This window comes from Fukomys damarensis, unplaced genomic scaffold (genome assembly GCF_012274545.1).
Source record: "Fukomys damarensis isolate Sample0158 unplaced genomic scaffold, DMR_v1.0_HiC HiC_scaffold_5, whole genome shotgun sequence".
Classification (NCBI taxonomy): domain Eukaryota; kingdom Metazoa; phylum Chordata; class Mammalia; order Rodentia; family Bathyergidae; genus Fukomys; species Fukomys damarensis.
Window position 1 is genome coordinate 5,782,973 of NW_022900917.1, and position 24,433 is coordinate 5,807,405.

The following is a 24,433-nucleotide window of genomic DNA, read 5'->3' on the forward strand; positions in this document are numbered from 1 at the left end:
GGAAGATTTTCTGTTCTTCTAACCAACCTTCAGCTCTTTCTGTCCCTCTTTACAGCTTTTTGGTAACTCGCCTACTCCAGAATATATATGCTTGTTTATTTCTATGGCTTGCATTCTCACTTTCTGTAATGTGCTATTTTTCTTTTGGTTCACAATCTTAAAAATACAGTGTGGTCTCGGGCAGCTGGGTTGCTGGTGGAGTGGCCTAGATGTTGGAAGTTCCATTTTTTCACCCAACGCAGGCTTTCCCTAATAAGAAAGTGGGTCTACCTCTCACCCTGGTAGGGGGGTTAGCTAATGTTTAGGGAGATGAAACTTACCTAATAAAATTGTCAACACGTTGATTATTTTTAAGGCTTCTTAGTAGAGAAGGATCTGTTTCAACTTTCATGGGGATTTTGTTCCCACTCAGATGTTTTTTCCATCTTTTTTTTTTTCCTAAACCACCTAAAGCTGTTTCTGTATTTGCCTCTTATGATCTAACAAAAATCTGACTATTCTATAATAGTAGCTTGCTGAGAGCAGTCACAGGTTCCAATTAATCCAGAAAGGCGCTGTCTATGGTCTCCCAATTCGGGAAGAAAAGTCACCTTTTCAGCTCTGAAGGGCTAAATTGAAATTGGGTTGAGTGATTTGAAACGGAGACAGGGAGTCTCTTTAACTTTTTCCCCCTTCCTTTTACAAAGAAGTTTCTTGAGTCGAGAAATCCGTGTGGGTGTGTATGAAATGGCGCTGTTTAATGTCAGTGGCACGCGATTTACCAGTTTAATCTCTCGCATTACCTTTTTGTAAACCCTTGACAGTCAGAGATGCTTACAGAGGCGATGCTTCTTGCTCTGTAGCTCGTGTGCCGGGCAGGATGGAGAGAAGCCAACAACATAATTAACCCTTCGTCTCCACCCCGCCCCCGACACCGCTGCACAGCCGTCTTGAAAAGGGCCAGTGTTCTGCTTCTGAGTGACAATATTCTCCGCCCACGTGAAACCACTTGGAAGAAGGTGGCTTTTGTGAGCTCCGAAGAGCCCCGCAGTTTTGCTGTGCTTCTCAGACTATTCTTTTATTGCCGTGTCCTGGAAGCAACTTGCATTCAGTTTTTATTTCTCCCCTCCCTTTTTGGAAACTTCCTGTAATTTAAGAAATAGGATCATCCTGCCAGTCATCGGAGGGACTGTGTCAAGGGTGTCTACCCCATGTACCTTCAGGGACATCTTTATTTAAAACTGGATTCGGCCTCCGAGGTGGAAAGCCATCTTTTCACATGGTGCTCTGGGGCAGCCTAGTGCTCTGATCTTGATTATGTTTTCATGATAGCATTTCATCCCCCCTAGACCGAGGCCTGCTGTCTATGAGCTTGCTGACCTTTGGCAAGTGATTTAATCTCTCAACAAATCAGTCTTAAAATGAGAATTCCAGTACCTTCATCTTTGAGCGGTGTGAAGACAGAATAAGTTAGTACATTTGAAGTTCTCGTTAAGGTACTTGGTACTCATAGAACAACCAATGCTCTCACGACTCTGACTAGACGACGCTTCTCCCTCTGTGTCCCAAAGTGATTGGTTCCTCTCTCCACTGAGTCCCTCAGCCAGTTCTTCATTTTCATTTTTCTCCCCTTTTTCGGACCATGTCTGATGTATTTGGTCTTGTGAAATGACGGGGAAGACAGGGACAGTATCCCTTTTTCTTCTCCTTGGACCTTGGCTTCCCTTGGTCAAGTTTCTTTGTGCTGCCTTTGCATTGTATTTGAAACCTTAATTGTGGGTGAGATTATTTCCTACAGATGATTTAGGAAATTTAGAGACCACGTTGCTTATCACACCCTTGACCTAAGTCAAACCTAGGATGGCCTCAGACTTCCAGTCCTCACCAACATTCACTCCTAAAGTGTGCACACGCACACACACACACACACACACACACACACAAAACCTGTGCCCAGGGAATTGCAACCTATTTATCTTCCCTAAGAAGAGGAGAGTGACTCTTCTGTCATGGTCCTTTTGGTGGGAGAATCTTCTATCTTTATTTATGTCTACATATATGCCTTGAAAGTGGTATGCCTTTAACAAGTACAATAGTACCTTGACTCACGACTGCTTCTGTTCCTCAACAGTTTGGTTCATGAACAGAAATAGGAGGCAAAATTTTCTTCTGTTCCCGAGCTCTTCATGGGCTTCCCCAGAGTCGTGGCAGGAATGAAGTCCGTGAGCCGAGGCACCACTGTACTTCAGGAGGGAATGTGTCTTCTCTGTGGATCTACAAATCCAATATATAATAGTAAATCCAATATTTTTACGAACCTTTCTATGTGCCAGGCACTATTTTCAGAAAATTATTCCTTTTAATCCTCATACAATCTTATCAGTAGGTGCGGTTGGCATCATTTCCAGAGGCCCCACCAGCTTACCTAACTTGCCGGTGTCATCGCCGACCCTCCTGGAAGCCGGGATTCAGACCCATGCATTCTGGCCTCTGAGCTCGCTTTTCTCATTTCCTGACTATTACAGTTCAAGAATCCCATTGGCCAAGGGTGCTGAAGGGCGAACATTCTGAGCTTGACACAAGCTCTCTTAGGCTGCGTGTTTCCATTGGCATCAGAAGTAGGTTCATCAGAGTCCAAATTAGTGGCTTAACCCCAATCCCCAAAAATAAAGCAGCTTTTGGGTAGGTAGGGAAGCAGGATATAATGAAAAGGTTCATGACATTGGCTTTTTTTTTAAGTTAGGAAAAAATTCGAACTATGCAATTGTAATTATTTTGTTCTGTTACAAAGGATTTCTGAGGCTGCAGAATTAAATTCCTCAAGTGATTAACCTGGCTTTGCTATGCCTATTTCTAATTCAATTATAGGATATAATAAATGGAGTCACATTTATTCAATAGCATTGGGTTATGTTTAAATCAGGGCTTGTTTTTTGGTAAAAGTAAGCACGATTTTCTAGTTTTTGTGGTAACTCTGGAGATATAGAGGACACCAGGAGAGATGGGTAACCTGGTGGGTCAGTGATGATGAGGGACCAGGGAGCTCTTGGGACTGAGCCTCTGCCAGTGCCCACCATCCGCGTGGCCCCGGTGCTCCAGCTGTCTCCTCCTGTTTCCTGAAAGTGAAGATTTCAATGTCTCACCCAGCACCCCAAGGGGCTTCATGCTCACCACGATCAAGCTGGGGCTCAGCTTGAACTCACCATGAACGCGCATCTAATGCCTGGTCCTGAGTGGGTGAGCAGAGGAGCGTTTTGTGCTCCTGGTTAAGAACAAGTAAACAGATTCCCTACAAGTTAAGGTACCACTCAGCTGCCACCGCCCTGAGGTGGCCCAGCCCAGTGTGCGGTGCTGTTGTGTTAGCCGCGAGCTCCTGAAGCTCGAGCCAGGCTTAGGGTAATTATAATTCAACAGGAATGAGGTTTAAACACAAAGCCATTGTGGATGCAGATTGTATGATCTCGGTCAGTCTTGTAATTATATGTACCTCTTCTTGATAGACTTTTATAGAGTCAGAAGAGAATTTCAAGAATACCTTCCCTAACCCATTATTTTATAGAAGTGGAACTTAAAGTTTTGGGTTCTTTCTAAAGTCATATAGCTGTCGAGCAGCAAAGTGATAGCAAATTTGGATCACTAACAGACCAAGTACTTTTGTTAGGTGCTTCCTGTGTGCAGGGCTCTTGCTTAACATATTTCGTTTTACCTTATAAGCAGGTGGTGTGGGGCTTTGCCATTGTCTTCCTTTTCCTGATAAATGTACTGAGGCGGGGAGAGGTCACCAGGTAGAGAGGCCCGCAGAGGCCACACTACCCGTGAGAGGCAGATTGAGGGTGGTTAAGCACTGTTTCCCCTTCCGCCAGAACGGAGGGCTCGACTCAGTAAGCAACAGTGATGCTGTAGCCAGGATTCTTTCTGCAGGGAGCAGAGATTCTGATCAGTAAGACAGGTTCTTCATTTGGCCCTTGAATCAGAATTTCCAGGCTGGTCTTCCGTGGAAGGGGGTGAGCAAGGTGATGTGTGGCAAAAGGGAGTAGAAGTTTAAACGCTAAGCCAGGCCTTTTACTGGAGCGAAGTTCAGGCAGGTGGTGGGAAGTGCCATGCTTGGCCTGGGTGCAGGCTAATGAGGTGCTCTGTTGGTCTGTCCTGATTTTAGCGCCATCCCCCATGAGCGGAGGATACTGACCATCCTGCAGTGGCTCTCCCTGCCAGACAACGAGAGGTATGGGCCCCTATCTCTCACTTTTTTTTGGACTTTGTGGGTGAAACACTAAGGGGGCTGTGAAATGGAAGCCAAGGACTGGCACTAGTGAAGCTCTGTGACTGTGAGCTTTGAACGTGACATCCCTAAGGGGCATCGAGCTGCCGGGCACCAGGGCGCTATATGGATGGCCATGGCCATTTCCTGGCCGTGACAGAGAGTGGGGGCCTTTGTGGCTGTGATGAATGAGCCCTCGGCATCTCGGGGATGGGTGGCTATGACTGACTGTGCCCTGGGACAGATTGGTTCTTCCAGGCTGCACATGGGCTCTGTGATCAGGGGATAAAGACCTGAACATGCGCTCTCATTTTCCTTTGTGACTTTTGATCCTGCAGAGTGGTGCCAGCAGGTTACCGCAGTGGGGGTGGTCTCTAGGGTATGGAAGCAACAGGAGAAGAAAAGATTTCGTGGTTTTTTTTTTTTTTTTTAAAGTGTGTAGGGAGATTTGCTCTGCGTGCTGTGAGTTCTGAATCTTCTAATTTTCCCGCAGGCCATCAGTCTATGCCTTCTATTCTGAGCAGCCTGACTTATCTGGACACAAGTACGGACCCTTTGGCCCTGAGGTTAGTAGTTTATCATCTGCCTGAAAAGAACCTGCATCCTGGGCCACTTCATGCCCCGATCTGGCTTTAGGATTTGTGCAGTCTTTGGGTTTCTCTTACAGGAACCTGTATTTCAGATTGGTTTGATGTTGAAACGTATCCTAAACTTGGTGTTAAAGGGAAAGGGGGTGAGTTCCAGCCTTACAGGTTCCAATCAGGAGGAGGAGGAGGACTGGGAGGGGTTGGCAAAGCCATCACAGCAAAGAGTGGAAGGGAGTCTTGAGAGGAAACCTGGTACAGCACGTGACAACTGCCTTTCAGCACCCTTAGGGTGGGTGAGCCTGCGAAGAATCCCAGTAGCCTTTGTAGGTACAATCAGCGTCGTGTGTTGGAGTGCTGGGAACTTTTTTATTTGGTAGATTTTGATATTGGCATTTGTACCATGAAATCATCACCATATAAAAGAGCATGAACATATCCATCCGGCCCCAAAGGTGAAATGGATTCTTAGCTACTGAGTAAATCCAATTAGCAGACTTGTGTGACACCCTTTTATCCAACACTCAGCCATCTCAGTAGAAGACAGTTGGTTTGTAAGGCAGGATCTGGAATAGTTTCTGACTGAGGAGTTGGGAAAGGAATGGTTATACGTTGGTACCTCAGTTCATGAACTTGGTTTGTCGAACAGTTTTAGAAATGATGACCACATTTGTGTTTATGTGGGGAAGATGGCTGCGGCCATGGTTGTCACCCAGTGCAGAGTTTACAAACAAAAACAAAATTTTGTGAAATGCTTCTGTTCCCAAATTGTTTGCAAACAAAGCGTGTGTGAACCGAGGCACAACTGTATTGTACTATGTTCCTTTCTCATCTTGGATGGAAACCTCCCCAACGTCTCCACATAGATCATTTAAAAACATGGTGACACTTACATATCAAGGCCTTTTATATTGCCGATATTTTGCACCTTTTTAAATTGGGGTAATGAGTTGTACATTAACACAATAGCACTTAATGTCAGCTGAGAAGTTATTTTAAAAACTCTGTTGGTGGGAACTGCCTCCAGTTCTCCAACAACATATAATCCCACTGTTGCCTTCTGTTAACTTGTGTGTGTTCCACGTAAAAAATGAGTCAGAGATGCAGATAAATGCAGCTCGGTTGAAGTATTTTTGAACAAATTGCGGCATGTTTAAACAAAGAAAGGAAAGACCAAGATTCCATCAGCATTCCTGATACTGTAACGCCAACTCAGTGCTCAGTGGTTTCCTTTTAAACATTAGAAACTAATGGCTTTGTGAAACCATCTTTGTCTTAAATCACTGAAGTCATATAAATCTGTTGTTCTTTTTATCTCCCTTTGATGTTTAACCAGTGTTGCATGATTATGAAACACAAATGATAAAATGAGGTAAACATCTGCGTACATGACAGACAGACCTTCTTTTGCCAGGAAAGCAAAGCAAAGCAAGAATGATCGTTTTATCTTTAAGATGACTTTCTTTGAGACTAATCAAAAGTAAACAAAGGCAACCACTTTTTATTAAAATGTTAAACCTAAGCAGTTCCACGTGCTCTATGTAAAAGTTCAGCTTTGCCGGAAGGAGAAGCCCTTAGCGACCCCAAGGGTAGGCAAAGAGGGGTTGGGATAGGTACAGCTGTTCTTTTGAAAGCAGGAGGCTGGGTCTTGGAGAGGCTGGGCTGCCCGGGTTGCTGGCACGGTAAGTAGAATTTAGACGTAGAGTTGGGGCACCCCTGGCTCTCAGGGCCTGGTCCTTCCCATGGCCTCACAAGCCCCTCTTTCACTTCAGGGAACAGCAAAGTGACCCACTAGTAACTGCGCTCCCATCACATACAGCATTTTCTTTGTGGCCAAAGTCAGTTTTTAATGCTACAGATGAGGTATAACTCGTACCTTAAGTTATATGACTTAACAACGAATGTCCTTTATCCATGAATGTCTTTGAAGTTTACTTGTTAAAAGCATATGTGTATGTGTTTTAATTAAGAAGCAAGTTTTGTTTTGGCTCCAAAAGTCCTGAGGAATGAATAAAAGAAGTGTGGTACAGAATGCTTCCTTTGCCGTAACGATGGTTTCTGTGTCCAGGGTCACTCATAAATACACAAGCATTTTCGTCCTATAGTACTTTTGAATTAAGGGTAGTCGCTGTTCGAGTTCTAGTCATTCTTTTTAGTGCTAACGTTTCTTGCAACTGGGACTTGCTTATAGGCCTACTGGGTAAATTCTCTAGCGTGTCTCACTAATGGTACTTTCTGATAATCTGACCACTTCTTCCTCATAAAGGAAGGAATATTTTGAGATTTTAACAATTTTTCATTTGGTTCTAGGCATCTTATTTAACCAAACCAAAAACAAAATACACTTTATACTTTTAAAACACGAACCCACGGTGAGTCAACGAAAGCTCCCTGTGTGACAGGCCCATTGATTTCCATACTCCTACAATAGCATCACATATACACGTATGTGCATGTGTGTATCTCTGTGTTCCATCACGTGATGTTTTTGTGAGTGAAAAGATCACGAATAGTAGGTGATATGCTATTTTAAAAAATCAGTAACATGTTGTCTCTTACATACAAGGCCTTGAAATTTAATTGAAATGATTCTACTAGCAAAACACTCTGCAGTAGGATGAGTTCATCTGAAGTTTGTGCTTTATTTGCTTAATGTTTGAGTACATTGTTTTCCAGGATGATTCTCAAAAAAGCTCTTAAATGAGATGACCAAACATTGAGCCGATAGCTTCGAGAAATGGTGTGTTGCTCCTGGTTTCATAGTGTAATGGTGAATGTTCAAAAATATGCTTGCTTTTCATCACTGGCGCAGTCTTTCCCCTTTGACTCTCTGTGCTTTCTCTGTGACCTTTTGTTCAGCTGCTCTTCATGGCCGACAGGCAGAGCTTTGGCTGGCTGGTCCCTACCTTCAGAGGGCGGAAAACCCTTCTGAAAAGTAGGTGGATGTGTCCCCTCCCTACCGTCCCCTTAACCTCAGGCTAAAACTTCTCAATTCAGGCTACGGTATGGCTGGTCAGTGAAAACTTAGCTTTCATCTACTGCTAACATTTGAAGAAGGAAACAAATGCGCTGTAATTATTGGATGAAAACTCAGTTTGGCTAAAGCCTGTGTCTCCCTGCTCATCTAACCTGCTGCCCTCTGAAGGCCCACCTGGAAAGTCCTGGGAACGTTGGAGTCTCTTGCAAATGGCCTAGTGTTTGACGGGCAGATCCGACACTAGCAGACTGTATTTGGTGACATGAAATGGAAAAACCCTCCTTTCCTTTTCTTGCTCTTCTCGTGGAGACCTGCCTAAAACTAGCAGCCTTCACACCGACCCAAACCTTCCCGTGGGGCTGTGTTGTTGGTTGGGTCGCTGCGCTGGACAGGACGAAGCAGAGACAGCAGCGCCCACCCCTGCAGTTGCTTGCCCTGGAAGTAGCGAAACCGCATGGCAGACGTGCTCCTTCTTGGGTTCACTAACCTCGTCCCTCCTCCTGCCCCTTCTCGCATCAGAATGGCTCTGGGGACTGACCCGCCCAGAGAGAGGCTAGCAAGGTAGATGCAGGGCTTGCTGCTTCAATGCACCGTTGCACCATCGGCAAATCAGGGGCCAGATTTCCTCCAACATCGGCAGGTTGCAGAGGGTCCCCTTCTTGTATTAGTTGGCGCACCAGACTCCACTGCCCACTGGGTTTTCAGACAGAACAGAGAGCACTGTCATTACAGGGGCTTCGGAGAGCAAGTTACAGAGGCCTTCTGCATCCGTACGCAAAGACGCAGAGGTCTGACTTGTCACATTTTACCTAGTTCTCAAAGACTGCTTTAAAAAGTGCAGTACCATTTGTGGTAGAGCTCCTCTGTCCTGTAAATTCCAGTTTGTCAGTGGAGAAAAAAAAAAGCCTTGTTCTGTGGAGAGTCTCGATTTGTGAATGCACCTGTGGGACCAAGGAGGATTGCTTATTATTTATATTGCATTCCATTTTTGGTTTTAACATTTGCCCTGGTCCTTGCCAAGGAAGGAGGCAGTGCTCTATTTGTTGATTGGGTGGTGTGAACAGATAGTCACAGATTCTCCACCGGAACCACCTACATCAGCCTCATTCCATCCAGAGCTGATGGAGTGACCATATTCTGCTCGGTTGTAAGCTAGTATTTCACCTGTGGAGAGCTTTTCATAACCAAGACAGCCTCTCCCTAACACAGGCACTACGGAGTACACAGCTTCTCTAGCGTCACCCTGGGGACTCCTCAACAAAAGAAGCCCGCACAAGGAGGTCCCCTTACATTACATCCTTGTTCTCAGCACGGAGCTGCAGCGGCAGCGTCCGTAACCCTGTGGGAGGCTCTTTCTCCGAGGTCCCAACTCACCCCTCTGCTGCTGTGTTCTCACTCGTGGAGACCTAGTGTTACAGCTAAGACTCTGGGGCTGCAGACGGGAAAGTGAGCTTTCTCATCTGCCCCAGAGGGGCAGATGGCTTCTGAGAGGAGACATCTCTATCCGCCAGTACAGGAGAGTAGTTATGGCTCACCTCTTACTCCGGCTAAGAGACCTAAGAGGAAAGTTGCCCCTAAGAGGAGACAGGAAAGACCAGTTCCTCCTCCAAAGAAAAGAAGAAGAAAATTACATAGGATGGATCATTATACGGCGGAAACTCGTCAGGACAAAGTAAGTTCATCTGTCGTTCCAAAGCTTTGTGGCGGGCAGGTCTGAGTTGGAAGTTTCCTTTGGTGCCTTGGTTTGAAAATCGGCTGTTTATGTTTTAGAAAAGCTCTGCTGTGTGTCATTCTTGGCTTTGGGGCCAGAAGAATCTGGCACTTTAGAGGTTAACGGTGATGTGAAGACTTTCTGAACTTTCAGCATGAGAGCAAAAAGAACCCTTTTATTTTCTGTGGAATTATTTGCCCTCATATTAGTATGAACATCTGGGCTGGAGTGACTGTTAAGAGGGCTGTGGGTTTTGCTTGCACTTAATGTACAGATTTAGACACAGTGGTTTCTGGCCCTGGTTCTTGAGCATAACCTTAAAGGTAGCAAGGGTAGTGCTCAGAAACACGCAGATTAGAACTCAGTGGAAAGTTGACTTAGATTAGTGGTCCAAACTATCAGAGATCAGAAAAGGCATTAGAATAAAGATAGAGGAATAGCTGGGATGGAGTGAAGTGTAAACAGTGGACAGATAGAGTTGTGTTTTCTTCAGTGACACTGATGATCACTCTTTCTAGTACACTCCCTAGAGCCTGTGGCTGTTACTTGTCCTGAAAACTTCAGCAACTGCTGAACCAGGGTCCTATTTATGATCAGCTGAGCTGGTTGCTGAGAAGTAGGCTATAGATTTTACCTGAATTGTCCTGCTAAGCAAAGGAAAATAAGTCATTGCCAAGACTTGACATATGTTTTGCATTTGGTATTTCTTTATCTAGACAATGATATTGGAGGAGAGGATGGTTTTTTTAGAAGCAACTGCCACATAGTCCTACATCTGTTAGTCCCTGCAGATTACACTGCACATCTCAATTCAAAGCTTTCTGTGGTGACTTATTCCTCGGGATAGGATTAGAAATACTGACCCCACAGCTGATAGTACTGATGAAATAATGAGAAATCATATCTTTAATCTATCTGGGAAGATTCTGAGGGAAGATAATATGTACCCAAGCAAAAATGATATTTAAGTCTCTTCTGGTCTTTGTCTTCATGGGCCTGGCTGTGTGACTGTTAGCTGCGCAGTACAATTCCTCTAAAGTGTTGTCAAGTGTTCAGACCATGTAAAGTTTCCATTGCAATTAGAGATGAGATGAGAAAGATAGTCTGTGGTGTGTATGTGGAAACATGTCGTTAGAAACTTCCACTTGAGTGGTAATGACAGGTGGGTTTTTAGACTCTGGAAATGGCCTTCAAAAAAAAAAAAACAAAACAAAACAAGAACAGCAGCTGAGTTTTACTATTTCATTAAACTCAGAAGCCTTCTAGAAAAAACTCAGTGGTTCATTTTTGTATAAGTTAGGGCCCTATATGTTCTTATTTCACACAGAGTCGGCTTGAAAAGAACCAATTTTAGGAGCAGAAGTTTGTTTCTTAGAATAGTTTTTTTTCTCTGTTCCTGATGTACTGCTTTCAGAAGTTGACAGTTAAGTTCTCTGTTACACAGGATGGATCCCTGTGTATTAATGATATTCTGATTTACTATCCAGCGGAAGGCTATGCTCATAACTTCAGAGTTCCTTTTGATTCACTTATCCACCATCTTCTTACCATGGTTCAAAGCCTAATGTGATTTTCCATGGAACGTAAAGGACGTAAACTATCCACCTGACTTTCTGTTCATTCTTGAAATGCTTGGATTTACAGAATGTCATTACATTTTAGAAAACCCATTTTACCTCCAAAAAAGAATTTAGCTCAGTCATATTTTCTATATGCATGTGTCAAAGAATCATGACAGGAATTGGATGAGGAGCAGTTCTTATTCTCCTGAAAGAGTGTAAAGTGATCAGACCACATTTCCTTTAAAATGGCAGGAAATTCCCCTAGACAAAGCTCTGCCTCTGGGCCTGAAGTTTTCTTTCCAGAATGTTCTAAGGGTAGAAGATCTGTGGAAACTTAAAAGTCAAGAGACGAACAAACCAACAAACAAAGCCTATGAGATCTCACTCACTCTTTTTTCCAGATGACAAACCCGCTGAGGGATATTGACAGAACCATGGGGCAGCTCATGGATGGGCTGAAGCAACTGAAGCTTCATCGGTGCGTGAACGTCATCTTCGTGGGAGACCATGGTAAAGCTCGGTTTCTTTTTTTGCTAGTAAATGGATAAGTAGGTTTTCTGTGGGTGTTGAGGAAAGGAATCCTTGCCTGTAGAATCCAAGGTTCTATTCTTCACCTTTTTTTTTCCTTTTTGCAGGATAGGAAAGACATTAGGTCCTCCTGGAAAAGTCTGAGCCTGAGGTGGCCTAGGTTTATTTTAGTCACAAGTAGGGACTTCTGTATCTTCCTTTTCTTTGTAGGAAAGGTCTTTCTCTAAGGCTGTATCTCTTATTAAAATGTTGTGGATATTTCTCTGGTGATATTAGTCATTCCATCTGTGAATGTGACGTATCAGATGATAAGCTCTCATCCCTGTGAACCACATCCTCAAAGGGCCCCACAGAGTTTTGTGTGGTTAAAAAAACTCTAAATATGTTAAGGACCGCAGAGACAAAGAAGGTGTATATAAAATCAATGTTTTCCTTGAATTCACTGAGGGAATTCAAGATGGAGACTAGGGGACCTTTTTGCTATCCAGAAGACTATTAAAGATAGGAAGAAGCAGTTTTTCTAAATCACCTCATAAAGTAGGAAGATTCATGACCACTTCCTTTTGAGGTGACCAAGAACATCATAAACGTGGTATGTTTGTAGAGCTAAGGGGGGGCCTCATAGAGCATTCTGGAATGATCACATGGAAATAAGGATCTTGGAATTTGGGACTACTCCCTTCTAGAAGAGTTTGGAAGCTGAAAACTGGTTGATTTTTTTGGGCAGTTCCATTTACAATGGCTGGTGAATTTCCTTAATCATAGCTCTTTCTGTTCTGAGCTGACATTTTCTTTCCAGAACTTTCTAGAACATCTCTGAGAAACTAGGGGGAAAACTGTGAGGACCAACTTGCTCCCCTGGGGAGCTCACTCCTACCCTTCACATGGTCATGCTCCGTGAGTTTGGCTTAGTGGAGAGCAACAAATAGGGCCAAGAATTTGGAGGTTGACACAGTTGATAAAGTTGAGGTTGCTCAGAAATCCTGAGAACGTTGTTCATCCTTGGAGTAATTTATGTGATTGCCTTAGAAGGTAACAAGTGAGGATCCTTCCAACCTTCTCTTCATAGGTATTTGGAGACTCTCTTCCTGGACTAATCTGGTACTAGAACACAGTAACTATTTATTGTTTTAATTTTTATCCCCAAGAGTCTCAATATTAAAGGATAAGGTAAATAATCCTTGTGCTACGTTGGAATATGTTTTTCTCTCCACTCCAATTTGTGTTAAACAAGGACAACAAGAACAAAAACCACCACCACCATCACTGCCACCAAGGATGGCGTGGAGGATATAGATGTGGGATTCTAGGAAGCAATCATTTGAACTTTTCTAGATCTGGGCCACTCTGGGTTATATATCTTTAGTGCAAAACCTTAGCAGAGTACCCACTTTTCCCTCTTAGAGAGTATTTGTACACTGGACTGTGCAAAGCAACCCAGTAGTCTGCCCTTACCCAAGGGAAATGTCTTCCAAGACCACCAGTAGATGTGAATAGCACAAAACCCTGTCTGTACCGTCCTTCTTCCTACACAGACATGCCAATCATCAAGTATAACATATAAATTAGGCAAATTTAATATAAATTAGGAAAATTTCTGGAAATTTTCATTGGTGTTTCTGGACAGCTGGTGGACCACAGGTAACCAGATCGTGGGCAGTAAAACTGGATTCTTAGGGGATTAAATAGAGTACCTTAAACCTTTCTTCCATGTCATCTTCTAAATCCCTCCGATGACGATAAAGGTCTCTATTAGCCGCTCTAGTCTGTAATTCTAACATGTGAATTTTTGTTTTTATTCTTTTAAAAAATATCGAGTAAGAAGTTTTTCTTGATGGAGAACAGAAAACAAACTTTGGGGTTGGGAAGGAACATTGGTTGGTCAAAACAATTCCCTACCTCAATCCATTCTGTGCTATAGTTGCTAGCTTTCAGTTGTGGCTAATTACACTGTTTACAACTTGTTTTCATTCAGCATTATTTTGTTTTTCAGTTTGGGTGGTCATTGGAGCTGACATCTTGCTTTCTCATCTCTCATTGGCAGTATTGTTTTGTCAGGGATATTCCAGGCCACCAGAGGAGACAGGAGAGCTGCTGATTATGTACTCAAGATGGAGGGAGAGAGAGCGCTGAAAAATGATATTTTGTAAAAGAGGCTGAACTGTGTATTTCAGTTATTTATACCATTATTAGCTGAAAGAATTTAAAGCAGTCCAGGACTTTCTTTTAAAGACTAGATCTTTTTCATGGGGAATGTAAATTGTTTGCTTAAAAACACAGTTACTTCCTTTGTCTTGCTGTTCTTGCTCAGTAGCTTAAAATGAAAATCAAGAGGATGCATTTTTTTAACTTTCCAGGCCCAAATCAGAGGCCAGTGGAAGGTTCTGGAAAGAAGTATTAAAAAATTTCAAGTCCAGTTAAGAAATCTCAAGTGTGAGGGTTTTACCCTTTAGTTGTGAACACTAAATAGATGCCTGGATGTCATTATGGGTATCTGTATGAAGGTTTTAATTTTAATGATGTATGAAAAGACTAATTTTTTCCCCCTCTCCACAGGAATGGAAGATGTCACCTGTGAAAGAACTGAGTTTCTGAGCAATTACCTGACCAATGTGGATGATATTACCTTAGTGCCCGGAACTTTGGGAAGAATCCGGTCCAGATTTAGCAATAATGCTAAATGTGAGTTGATTCTTAAAGTACTGAGTAGTTAGAATGAAAATTCAGTGGAATAGGTGGAATTGGAGTTCTTGGGGAAAAAAAAATCTTCGCTTCCCCATGTTCACAGAGGCAGAGCTCGTAACAAAAGAGCTCAGTCTTGGAAGAGCCTGTGTGTCTGCCAGCAGATGAATGGGTAAAGAAAATGTATTTACACAAAACGGAGTATTCCTCCGCCGTCGAGACAGGCGGTGCACTTGGAGGGAATGGATGCCCCGGGAGACCATGATGCTACGTGAAATAAATCAGATGCACAAGCTTAAATATTGCAGGTTTCTCTTATGTGAGAAACCCATGTTACAAGTAAATTAAAGAGCACAATCACAACCACATAGTAGAAAACAGGGAGACTGAGCTTTTGCAGAGGGAAGGGGACCAAGAGATGGAGTGAGGGAGAGGGCATGGAAGAGGAGGGAAGGCGTGTTCCGCGCTTGCACAGGCTCCCCGCAATGCGTGTGACCTTCATGCTGTGCGGATGTAGAACATTAAAGCAAAGTCTCACCTCTGGTGCCGCTTAACCAGGCGATCTGAAGCCAGTGGTTTGAGGCCGGAGCCTCAGTCTTGTCATCTGAGGGATGGGGATAACAGGAAATTAATCTATGTGTGAGCAGCTGCTGGCGCACAGTAGTGTTGTACAAATATTTGCTCTTGTTTTTATCGTGTGGAAATTACAGCTCAATATGAGGTGTGTTTATAACTGCAAACTTGGGTTTACAAGAGAGGAGTTTTTTTGTTTTAACATCAAGGCCAGGCTGGCCCCTTAGCTGGACCTCGGAAACCTAAAACAGGGTCCAACAGAACCGTTTAGTACCTGATGGTTCCCGGGAGCTTTGCAGAAGGGATTTCCTCTTTGTCCAAATGACAGGCAGAACTAGGGATGGGAAAATAGTAAGGGGACTGCTGGATGCGCGGAAAGATCGGAGATAAACAGGAATCATCTCGCCGCTTGTGTTGTGTGTTCAGGTTGTGCTGTGCCACTGACATGAAATGATTTGTGGGCCAAGATTTTTAAAAGATGCCTTGAGGAGTCCATAGTTTTATTTGCGATACTACATTTTGGGCAAAAAACCAATCTTTTAAAAGTTTTTAGCCTTGGAAATAAGAAAGCATTGACACCAAGCTTAAAGATTTTGGAAAGTTAAGTTTTTCCCAAATTACATTCCTGTGTCAGCACCAGTGGGAAGTGGTCCAAGGCTGGCTGCGGCAACGCTGTGAAGTAAACAGACCAGTGCTGTTTCTCTCCGCGCGTCCCTGTCCCTCCCTGTCCCCTGCGGCTTCCGTCTCTGCTCCCTTGAGAGAGGCGGCCGTCACCATAGGCTGGGTCCGAGTCCTTAGGGCACCTTTGGATTTTAGTATTTGCCTTTTAGGGCTTACGCAAGAGAGTCTGCCTATTTTGAGAGGTATTTCTGACACCCTTAAATGTGACAGGGAGGTTGTTTGGGGCAAGAGAGACTGGGAGCCTATGAAATAACAGCTACCAATAATGCAGTGTTCGGTGCCTACAAAATCCTTCCGTGCGTGATTTCCTCCTCCTCTCTTTCCCTTCCTACTCCACCTCCCGCTTCCCTTCCCTCTCCTTCTCCCTCCTCCCATCCTCTTTTCCTTCTTCCTCTTTCTCCTCTCTTCCTTTGCTTCCTTCCTCCCCTAACTCTCCCTCTGCCTTCCTCCTCCTCTTGCTGGTGCTGGGGATAGAGCTCAGAGCCTCGCTCTTGGCTGGGCAAATGCTTTACCACCGAGATACCCCCCAGCCCCGTGTGCGATTTCATTTTGGGGCACACAGTACAGGTAGGGTGGTGAAGGCAGCAGCCAGATGTCCAGGATCCGACCCCAGCTCTGCCAGGGGTGCCGGGTGAAACTGCTTCACGCTTATGCTTCCTCCTCCTTATCTGTAAAGTAGGGATGGGGAGACGCAAGGAGAGATTCCATCTGTCACCTAGGCTCCCGGTCAGCACGCAGTCAGGGCTGTGGACACGTCAGCCATGACAGCTGTGTCTGCATCGCATCACTGTTTCGGGTGAACACAGGCACAGTCTTATTTAACATGCTGAGTGGTCCCATGGGATGAGCATTCGTGTCCTTCTATAGATGACAGTGGTCAGATGTCAGAGTGGGGTGCAGGAGCTGGCTCAGAGGGTGACGATTTGTAAGTGGAGGAGCTGGGCTTTGAAGCCAGATCAGCCAATTCTTAGTCCCTGCCCTTGAGGACATTGAGCGTGAAAAGGTGGGGACCTTAACACTGGGGTCCTAAACACTGATGCAGCCACTGGTTGTTTCCAGTGTTTCTCTGGGGTCCCGCTGAGCACAGGATAGCTCCGTGCTGGTTTATTTCCTCCCTAAGAGCACGATGGACTCTGTTGAGTTCCTTTGAGGACGGCGGTCCATGAGGCCGAGTCGTGTGCGGGTTCAGAGCCCGTTTGCACAGTCCACCCTGTCCCTCCCGTTCATGGCTCCCACCTTCTAAAGCCCCTTGACTCAGTGAGCCTTGGACGAGACAAAGCGTCTCCAAAGCTGGACCATAATTTTCCTGCTATCAGTTACTTTCAGGGGCCAGCCATGACAGGAATGACCCCACTGAAGCAGCGTGGGGTTTGCCCCCTGGCTCTGGTTTTCATAGCTGTAGAACTGAGAGTCTGAAAGGAGGCTTTTGGTATAGCTGTTTATGCCACAGGGCAGTGTGCATGTTCAGCACACCGGAACAGATACTTATTAATATATCCTAGCAAACGTTTCTGAAAGCCTGCTGTGTGGCAAGCCCTGCGCAATGCAGCATAAATGACAGAGATAGGGCCTGTTTCAGAAGGTTCTGTTTTAGGAGGTTCTGTTCTGTAAAGTTCTGTTCTGGAAGGTTCTGTCACAGACGGCTGATCTTGATAGCAGGGCTCTCTTCTGAGCACAGCTGATTCTGTAATGATAGACTGAACCAAATTTTTGAAAACAAAACAAAATCCGAACAACCTACAATCTCCTCTTTCTCCCCATAATCCCCCCAAAAGGAGACCTATAGATAATAGATCCTGTCTTTACACAGCCATCATTTACATAGTTAGGTCAGAGTATTGACTAAAATAATCTTTGTTTGCTGGTAGTGAGACCGAGGGAGATGCATGTGTGCACTGAGGGCCGGAGGGGAGCAGTCTCCTCTGTAATTAGACCTGTGAGATTACCAGGAAAGCATACTCCCTTGGAAAACATAACTCGGTGGATTAGAATATTCATCTTTTCACATTTAAATATATTTAGAATTTTTTTTATTTCTATGAGTCCACGTCTGCAGTACAGACTGACCACACTTCTCATGGGGAGCTGCTGCACGGACCTCACACATCTTCACTCTTTTCACTTTCTCTTCTCTTCCTTTCTGCTATCTCCCTCCTCCCTCCATCTCTCGGTCCCCTTCCCATTTGCAAAAGATCTCTCTCCCTGTTTCCCATTATCTGTCTTTTATTTTGCTCTTTATTTATACTTTGAGCGTCTCATGTAAGACAAACCATGTGATATTTAAGTTGTGGGTCCAGTCTATTTCTCTTAGCATTATGGTCTCTGAGTGCATCCATTTTCCTACAAGTGACTCAAGTTTATCCTTCTTTACGGCAGAGCAGTGCTCCACTGCGTGTCAACAGCACACAGATGATTCATCTTAAAGTGGATGCTTACCTGTTTAAGACGTGCAGATAAATAGGAAGGTATATAGTAAAAACCCCCAAATGCCTAGCTTAGTTTCTGACATTGAATTGCAAATAAATGAAGTTCATGTTTCAGAACCACTTAGGGAACGTGAAGCAGTTTACGTAGCATTATCCTGGCAAACTTCCCCGCTAGGTCCAGTTCTCCTCCCCTGTAGAGGAACGAGGAACGCCACTTTCCATAGCTCCAGGACATTAACATGACAGTGGGGGGTCTCACACTGCGAGATGACTTCTCCCCGTGAAGGTGATCCCGTTTTCTGAGATACCTCTCCTCCTCTCTCCACAGATGACCCGAAAGTCATCATGGCTAACCTCACGGTGAGTGTGCCCAGTCCCTGGGAGCCTTCTCCATCCTCTCTGAAGCTCTCTGACCCCCTGTGAGCCTCTAGGTTTCCAGCATGGATTATCTCAGCATGCTCTCCTGTTCCCTAATCCCCTTTTGTTTGGCTGAAAAATACTTTCAACTTCCAAGGGAGAGAAGGCCTAGGACTTGCAGAAGACATTCTGTCAGCAGACCAACTCCTGTTTGTATTGTAGTGCAAGAGGCCAGACCAGCACTTCAAGCCTTACCTGAAGCAGCACCTCCCCAAACGCCTGCACTACGCCAACAACAGGAGGATTGAGGACATACACTTGCTGGTGGAGCGCAGGTGGCACGTGGCCAGGTAACTGGGGGACCGCTGTCCCTGGTCCCCATCCTCGCCGCGCTTTGGCACCTGGAAATATGTTACGTTCCATGGTCATAAATAGAGAAATCTCAGGCAGAAACCTCTTGTTTCCAGAGATTTTCTGTTCTGGATGAATAACTGCCAAGACCCCCGTTTGTGTGTTCCCAGGGTCCATCTGGCAGACTCTGTGGTCTGCCGGTGCATCCGCGTGTGCATTTTAGTTTTTGAGTTAACACGCTAACTTTTAGCGCACTAGCTTTGACTTTGATGACTTGACCAAGTCAGAAGTGTAGCCGGGAGCTTCCCTAGTGTATGGGCTGATGGGGTCTTACTCGATGGGACTTTCTCTGTAGCAGCGTTTGTAGAGGACTTCAAGGAACGTTAACGTTCAAGGAACGTTAAATGTAAGACCTCTACTATTGCAGACATATTTCACATTGCTTTCAGTGTTTGCAGTGTTTGCCCTCTTTTGAACCACAAAGTCTCTCCTACTTTAAATACAATATTCTTTGATTTTTGAAGAGCGTGTATGATGGGTCTGGAGGCTTCAGACAGAATTAAATAGTTCATCAGTAAATGTCCGCTCATTTTTACACAGACCTGGACACTGCCCTTTCCTACTTGTTCTTACTCCAATTTCCTTCTCCTTCTCCTTTTTCTTTCTTTCTTTTTTGATACTGGGGATCAAACTCAGGACCTTGGGCTTGCAAGGCAGCCGCAGTGCCACTGAGCTAAATCCCTGGCCCTCCAATTTTCTTCTTAAGAAAGAGTTGTGAATCTCACACTGATGGAGGAACCATGACACACACCCTAGCCAGGTTCTCCAAGGAGTGTACAAGGGAGAGAAAACATTGGTCCTCCAGGAATGGGTACCAGCATGGACCCCTCAGGAAGACACAGGTGACGAACACAGACACACTCTCCACCATTGTAAAGGGGGCAGATAGAGTTATGCACGTGGGATTATGAGAGACCCACGAAGACTGGAAGTGACTGACGCCACATAGAACAGATGAGAGGGATTCTCACAGAGGTGTCGCACAGATGTGGCCACAGTGTCCTGCTGACTGTGTCCTCTGAGGGACCCTTTATGTGCGGGGCATCTTGGGAGAGAGCAGACTTGAGGTGGATGGTGAGTTGATGCCAAGACAACATGGAGTTGAGCAGAAAGTCACAGAAAAACGGTGATGATGTAGACCAAAGCTGAGCGTTTTCCTTGGCAGCAGAGCTTTTGAACTCATTGAATTGTTATTTGTGTGTTTATTCTCACCCCACGCCCTAGGAATGCTGTGCATTTGTTTGATGTCTGTTTCGCCCAGCACTTTAGTGCCCTGCACCTGTAGGAACTGAGGCAGTATTTACGTTAACACAAACTTTTTGGGGGAAAGGGCCACAGGACCCTCCTGAAAAAGTGGCCTTCTTGTCATAGAGGGAAAGTCAAATGAGCAGTGATTCCATTTTCTATTTCTGAATAGAATATTCGGTAAGGCCAGGGCTTTGTGGCAATCAGAATTCAGCCAGTCGCTGAAAAGATGAGACATTCATCATGACCAGTTAGGCTTCATGCCATGGAATCAAAGAGCATTCAACATGTGCAGATCAGTAACTGTGATTCCTCAGATGAACAGAATTAAGGACAGACAGCGCATGATCATTTCAATTCATTAGAGAAAGCCTTTGACAAAATCCCACATCCACTCATAAGAGAATCCCTGAAGAAGATAGAGGACCTTATCTTGGTCTGATAAAGGCATATACAGCAAAGCTACTGCCAGCATCATATTAAATGGGGAAGAAATGGAGCCCGCTAAAATCAAGAGCAAGTCAAGGATGACTGCTTTCACCGCTCCTGTCACTATTAGTGGTCCCGCAGCTGGGTTGTACTCATAGGTGAACTTGTACACAGACACTTTGGCAGCACACAGATCTGTGCTGCTTGACTGCTTGCTGCACCTTGGTCCTGAGCCGGGGTGGGGGATATGGAGGTGCAGCAGGTAAGCACAGCCTACTGAGATCTCCCTGTCTCACAGTGAGGGACGCACACAGGCAGGCCGAGCATTGCCTGGCACAAGTGTTCTGCCCCATGTGGTTCTGGGAGATGCCCATTCATCCTGGGGTGACTATCAACATGAAGGAGACGAACCACCTTTCACAAACCCCTTCGTAGAGACCCCTGCACCCTGAAACTGGCTCTTAGTGGGAGTGATTTGGGGGGAAGAAATCCTGACTGATCATAATTGTTTCAAGCAGGAAATCTTTGAATGTTTATAGGAAATCTACTGGAAAATGTTTTTTCCAGGGGGACCACGGATTTGATAACAAGGTCAACAGCATGCAGGTATGACCGCGGGACTGGGAACGGGCATTGCGTTTCGGTGATTCTCAGAAGGGGAGAATGGGGAAGCTGTGTGGTCTTCGTGTGGGGCGGGAGGGTTGGTCCTTAACATCGGGAATGGTTAATTGTCTTTGTGTTTTATTTTCTTTTGGAAGACTGTTTTCGTAGGTTATGGCCCAACATTTAAATACAAGACTAAAGTGCCTCCATTTGAAAACATTGAGCTTTACAATGTCATGTGTGGTAAGTCACATATTTGAATCAAAACCAGCAAACTAATCTTCAGTGAATGTACTGACTTCTTCAATGTCAGGAAAGAAGGGAGGCGTCTATTTCCCAGACCATCTCCTCTCCCCACAGAAAAATATTGTAGCTTGCCCCTTGGTTCAAAGGACAGAATGCCACCGTCTTCTGAGGGTTCTTTGTCTCTGGCCACAGGGGCCTACCCGGGAGTTTGCACGGTGTTGCTGCTGGCAGCCTCTGGCCGATCCAAACAGCCTTACAGTCCGACACCGCTGGTCTGAGACCCGGTGAAGCAAGCGCTCCACACACAGCCCTCTCCACCCCGCCGCGTTGCAGCCCAGTTAAAACCTCGCCAGCTTGCTCCCTGGCCAGCTATTTCTGTGCTTCTAATTATTTTTCTTCCTTGAGCTTCCAGTCACTGAATGAGGGCAGCTTTTCCTGTTTAGCGAGGGAGTGCCGGTCTGGTGGTGGGGAGCCTCTGAGTCGGGCCCCTGGGTTCTCTGCTGTCTGGCTGCTGGCTCTCCCCGGCCCCGACTGGGCTTGGGCGAGGCCCTGCGTGCCCGTCTGGCACCGATCCCTCCCTGTGAAATCAGCCTGGTGCTGCCGTGAGAGCACTCGAAAGCCTCCTCTTGTCCCCAGGCTTCTGAGGACGGGGTGGGAGGGCCGGCGGTGGCGGTTCCTTGGTGATAGGGTCTCATTTCAGAATTTGGGCTAAAAAGTCCCGGAGAAGTGCAGCCTTCATCCTGGAACTGGCGGTGCCCGAGCAGGCCCCACTCCCCTGCTCTTTGTTTTGGGAAATTTCTGTCCCTCTTCGTGGTCAACGATGAGTGAGGGCTCACAGAGGGTGGGCTGACCCTTGGGAGGGCAAAGATTCTGACCCTTCCTGTGGCTCGTCACAAACACCTACGAAGCTCACGGCTCGTCCTCTGTGCTTCAGATCTCCTGGGACTGAAGCCGGCTCCCAACAACGGGACCCACGGGAGCTTGAACCACGTCCTGCGCAGCAGCACCTTCCGGCCGGCCATGCCCGAGGAGGTCACCAGGCCCAGCTACCCGGGGTTCGTGCACCTCCAGGCTGACTTCGACCTGGGCTGCACCTGTGACGATAAGGTAGCGCCAGAGGAAGCAGTGGTCTCTGTCCGTCCCGGAGGAGCTCGAAGGGTGGAGACCAGTGCTGTCCACACAGCTGCTGGTGACGCTGGCAGTGATTTCTGCCGCCGCCACCGTCCAGAGTGGCCTCACTGGCTGGCGTAACTGAAAAGAAGGAAAATTTCAGTCTTGTTATTTCAGGTTGGGGTTTGAAGCGTCGCGTTGGACAGCGCAGGGAGAGGAGAGAGGGTGCAAGGCTGTCCTGTGCCTCCCAGTCTGCCTCCCAAGGCTGTCGCTTGTGTCCCAACACGGATCGCATGCCTGTCAGTGCTGGTCCTCAGGGAAGCGGGCGGCTGTGCCCAGGAGGCTCTCACGGGCACTTTTCAAAGGATTGTTGCAGGCCTATTTGACGAGGGACCTGCGTACAGAGGCCGGGCGAGGAACTGCGACGCGCTCTGGGGCTAACAGGGCCCCGACTGACTCCGGAAAGTAGAGGAGAGGGAGCGAGAGGAGGGAGCGAGAGGAGGGAGCCGCTGTTCTTGGTAGAGGACTGCAGCCAGTCCGGGCGTCCTGGCAGAGAAGGGGTGGGGTCAACACTCTGCTCGCCCCTCTGCTCCCCTGCAGGGGTCGCCCGTGGGTGGAGCCCAATGGGAAGCCCCAGGACACAGCAGGGCCGGCAAAGTGCGTGGGCAGCCCCCTCACGTCGCAGTACCGTGGCCGTGCAGGTTTTGGATCCCAAATTCAACTCGCTCACCGAATACCGGGCAGACCCTCATCGCTGCCAGTCGGTGCTGCTAGTAGCAGGAATTAACCAGGGCTACCACACTGAGTTGAAGGACACCAGCCCAAAGCAAGGAGTCTGATGTCTTTGTATATGTAGTTTATTATTTTAGGCAGAGGTGTGATTTTTCTATTATGCCTCTGAGAAATGGGAAACAATTCTCTTACCGCCCAGGTTCCTTCCCTCCCCTCTGCACCCTGCAGGATTCCTGGGAGTTCAGGGCCTCAGGGCGGCTCACTGCTGGAGGAATTCAGTTTGCCTTCTTGTCATTTTTATCTCTTTTCTGCTTCCGTTCCTCCTAAGAGCCATGCAGGCAAATAATTACAGGCAGGTGAGGCTCAGGTGGTGTTGTTGAGTCCCCGGTCAGCAGGAAGAGCCTCTCTGGAAGTGGTTTCCGGAACTGCACAGGAATACACCTGTTGCAGCTTGTTTTCTGAATTACCTTTCTCTGGAAAAGGAGCAGTTTTTCAAACATCTTGTCTTAGAGAAATTATGGATTGTTTTTATTTTTTCTGTGGGTTTCTCCAAAAGGTTTTATTTCCTAAAAAAACAAAAACAAACAAACAAAATACACCTTTCAGACATACAGAAGAAGACTGCTAAAATGCGTACACCTCAGTGCACATCCTGTAAGAAAGAAAAAGCATCCCAGACTCAGTGGCTCCAAGTTCCTCCTTCCTTGTCTTCTTTCTATTAGAGCTAACTCGGATCCAAAATACTGTGTGTGTAACTCATCTGCATGTCTCTGTACCACTTTTCCTCGCTCTGTATGTATCTCCTAAATGTAATATGAAGTAACTTTTTGTATGGTTCCTAAAATAACCTGTGATATAGTTGTGCACATTATACATTTTATGTGAGTGCATTAGGCTACAGGACTCCTGCAGTTTTCTTATTCATCACATGCTTTTCAGATAGATTCATGCATATCATGAAATATTAGCACACTCATTCTTACCACTAACAGTTATATTTAATTGTATAAGTATACCATGCTGATTTTCTTCAATTTCCTGCTTGAGAACACTGGTAATTTCCAGATGTTGGCTCTTAACAAACAGTGCTGCCACGGGCATTATTATAAAGGCTTTTCCACACACACGTGCCCGAGTGAGTGTCCCTGGGATCTATAACGATGGGTGGGCTATTATTTATTACTATATATAGTGCTGGGCCATTATTTTTCATACTTGCCGAGGTATTACTTTTCTAGGTGTAGAAAAACAAATTTATACATTAGTTTGGAAATTGTTTAGCATACCTAGGGATTAACCTGAAATACTGAGGCACTGTTATATACATACATATATATAT

The 24,433-nt window shown here is 45.7% G+C and overlaps 1 protein-coding gene across 2 annotated transcripts in view; it reads left to right on the forward strand.

The window, feature by feature from the left end:
- The window catches only part of Enpp2 (ectonucleotide pyrophosphatase/phosphodiesterase 2), a 70,787-nt gene that overhangs the window by 30,261 nt on the left and 16,093 nt on the right, over positions 1 to 24,433 (forward strand). The window contains exons 10-19 of one of the 2 annotated variants that reach the window (XM_019206820.2): positions 4,136 to 4,201; positions 4,731 to 4,803; positions 9,315 to 9,470; positions 11,473 to 11,581; positions 14,156 to 14,281; positions 18,290 to 18,321; positions 18,541 to 18,668; positions 20,943 to 21,009; positions 21,162 to 21,249; positions 22,187 to 22,359. In XM_019206820.2, coding sequence (XP_019062365.1) covers positions 4,136 to 4,201; positions 4,731 to 4,803; positions 9,315 to 9,470; positions 11,473 to 11,581; positions 14,156 to 14,281; positions 18,290 to 18,321; positions 18,541 to 18,668; positions 20,943 to 21,009; positions 21,162 to 21,249; positions 22,187 to 22,359 — 1,018 coding nt within the window. The remainder of the gene's footprint in view (positions 1 to 4,135; positions 4,202 to 4,730; positions 4,804 to 9,314; positions 9,471 to 11,472; positions 11,582 to 14,155; positions 14,282 to 18,289; positions 18,322 to 18,540; positions 18,669 to 20,942; positions 21,010 to 21,161; positions 21,250 to 22,186; positions 22,360 to 24,433) is intronic. The other variant, XM_010619510.3, reaches the window with a different exon arrangement.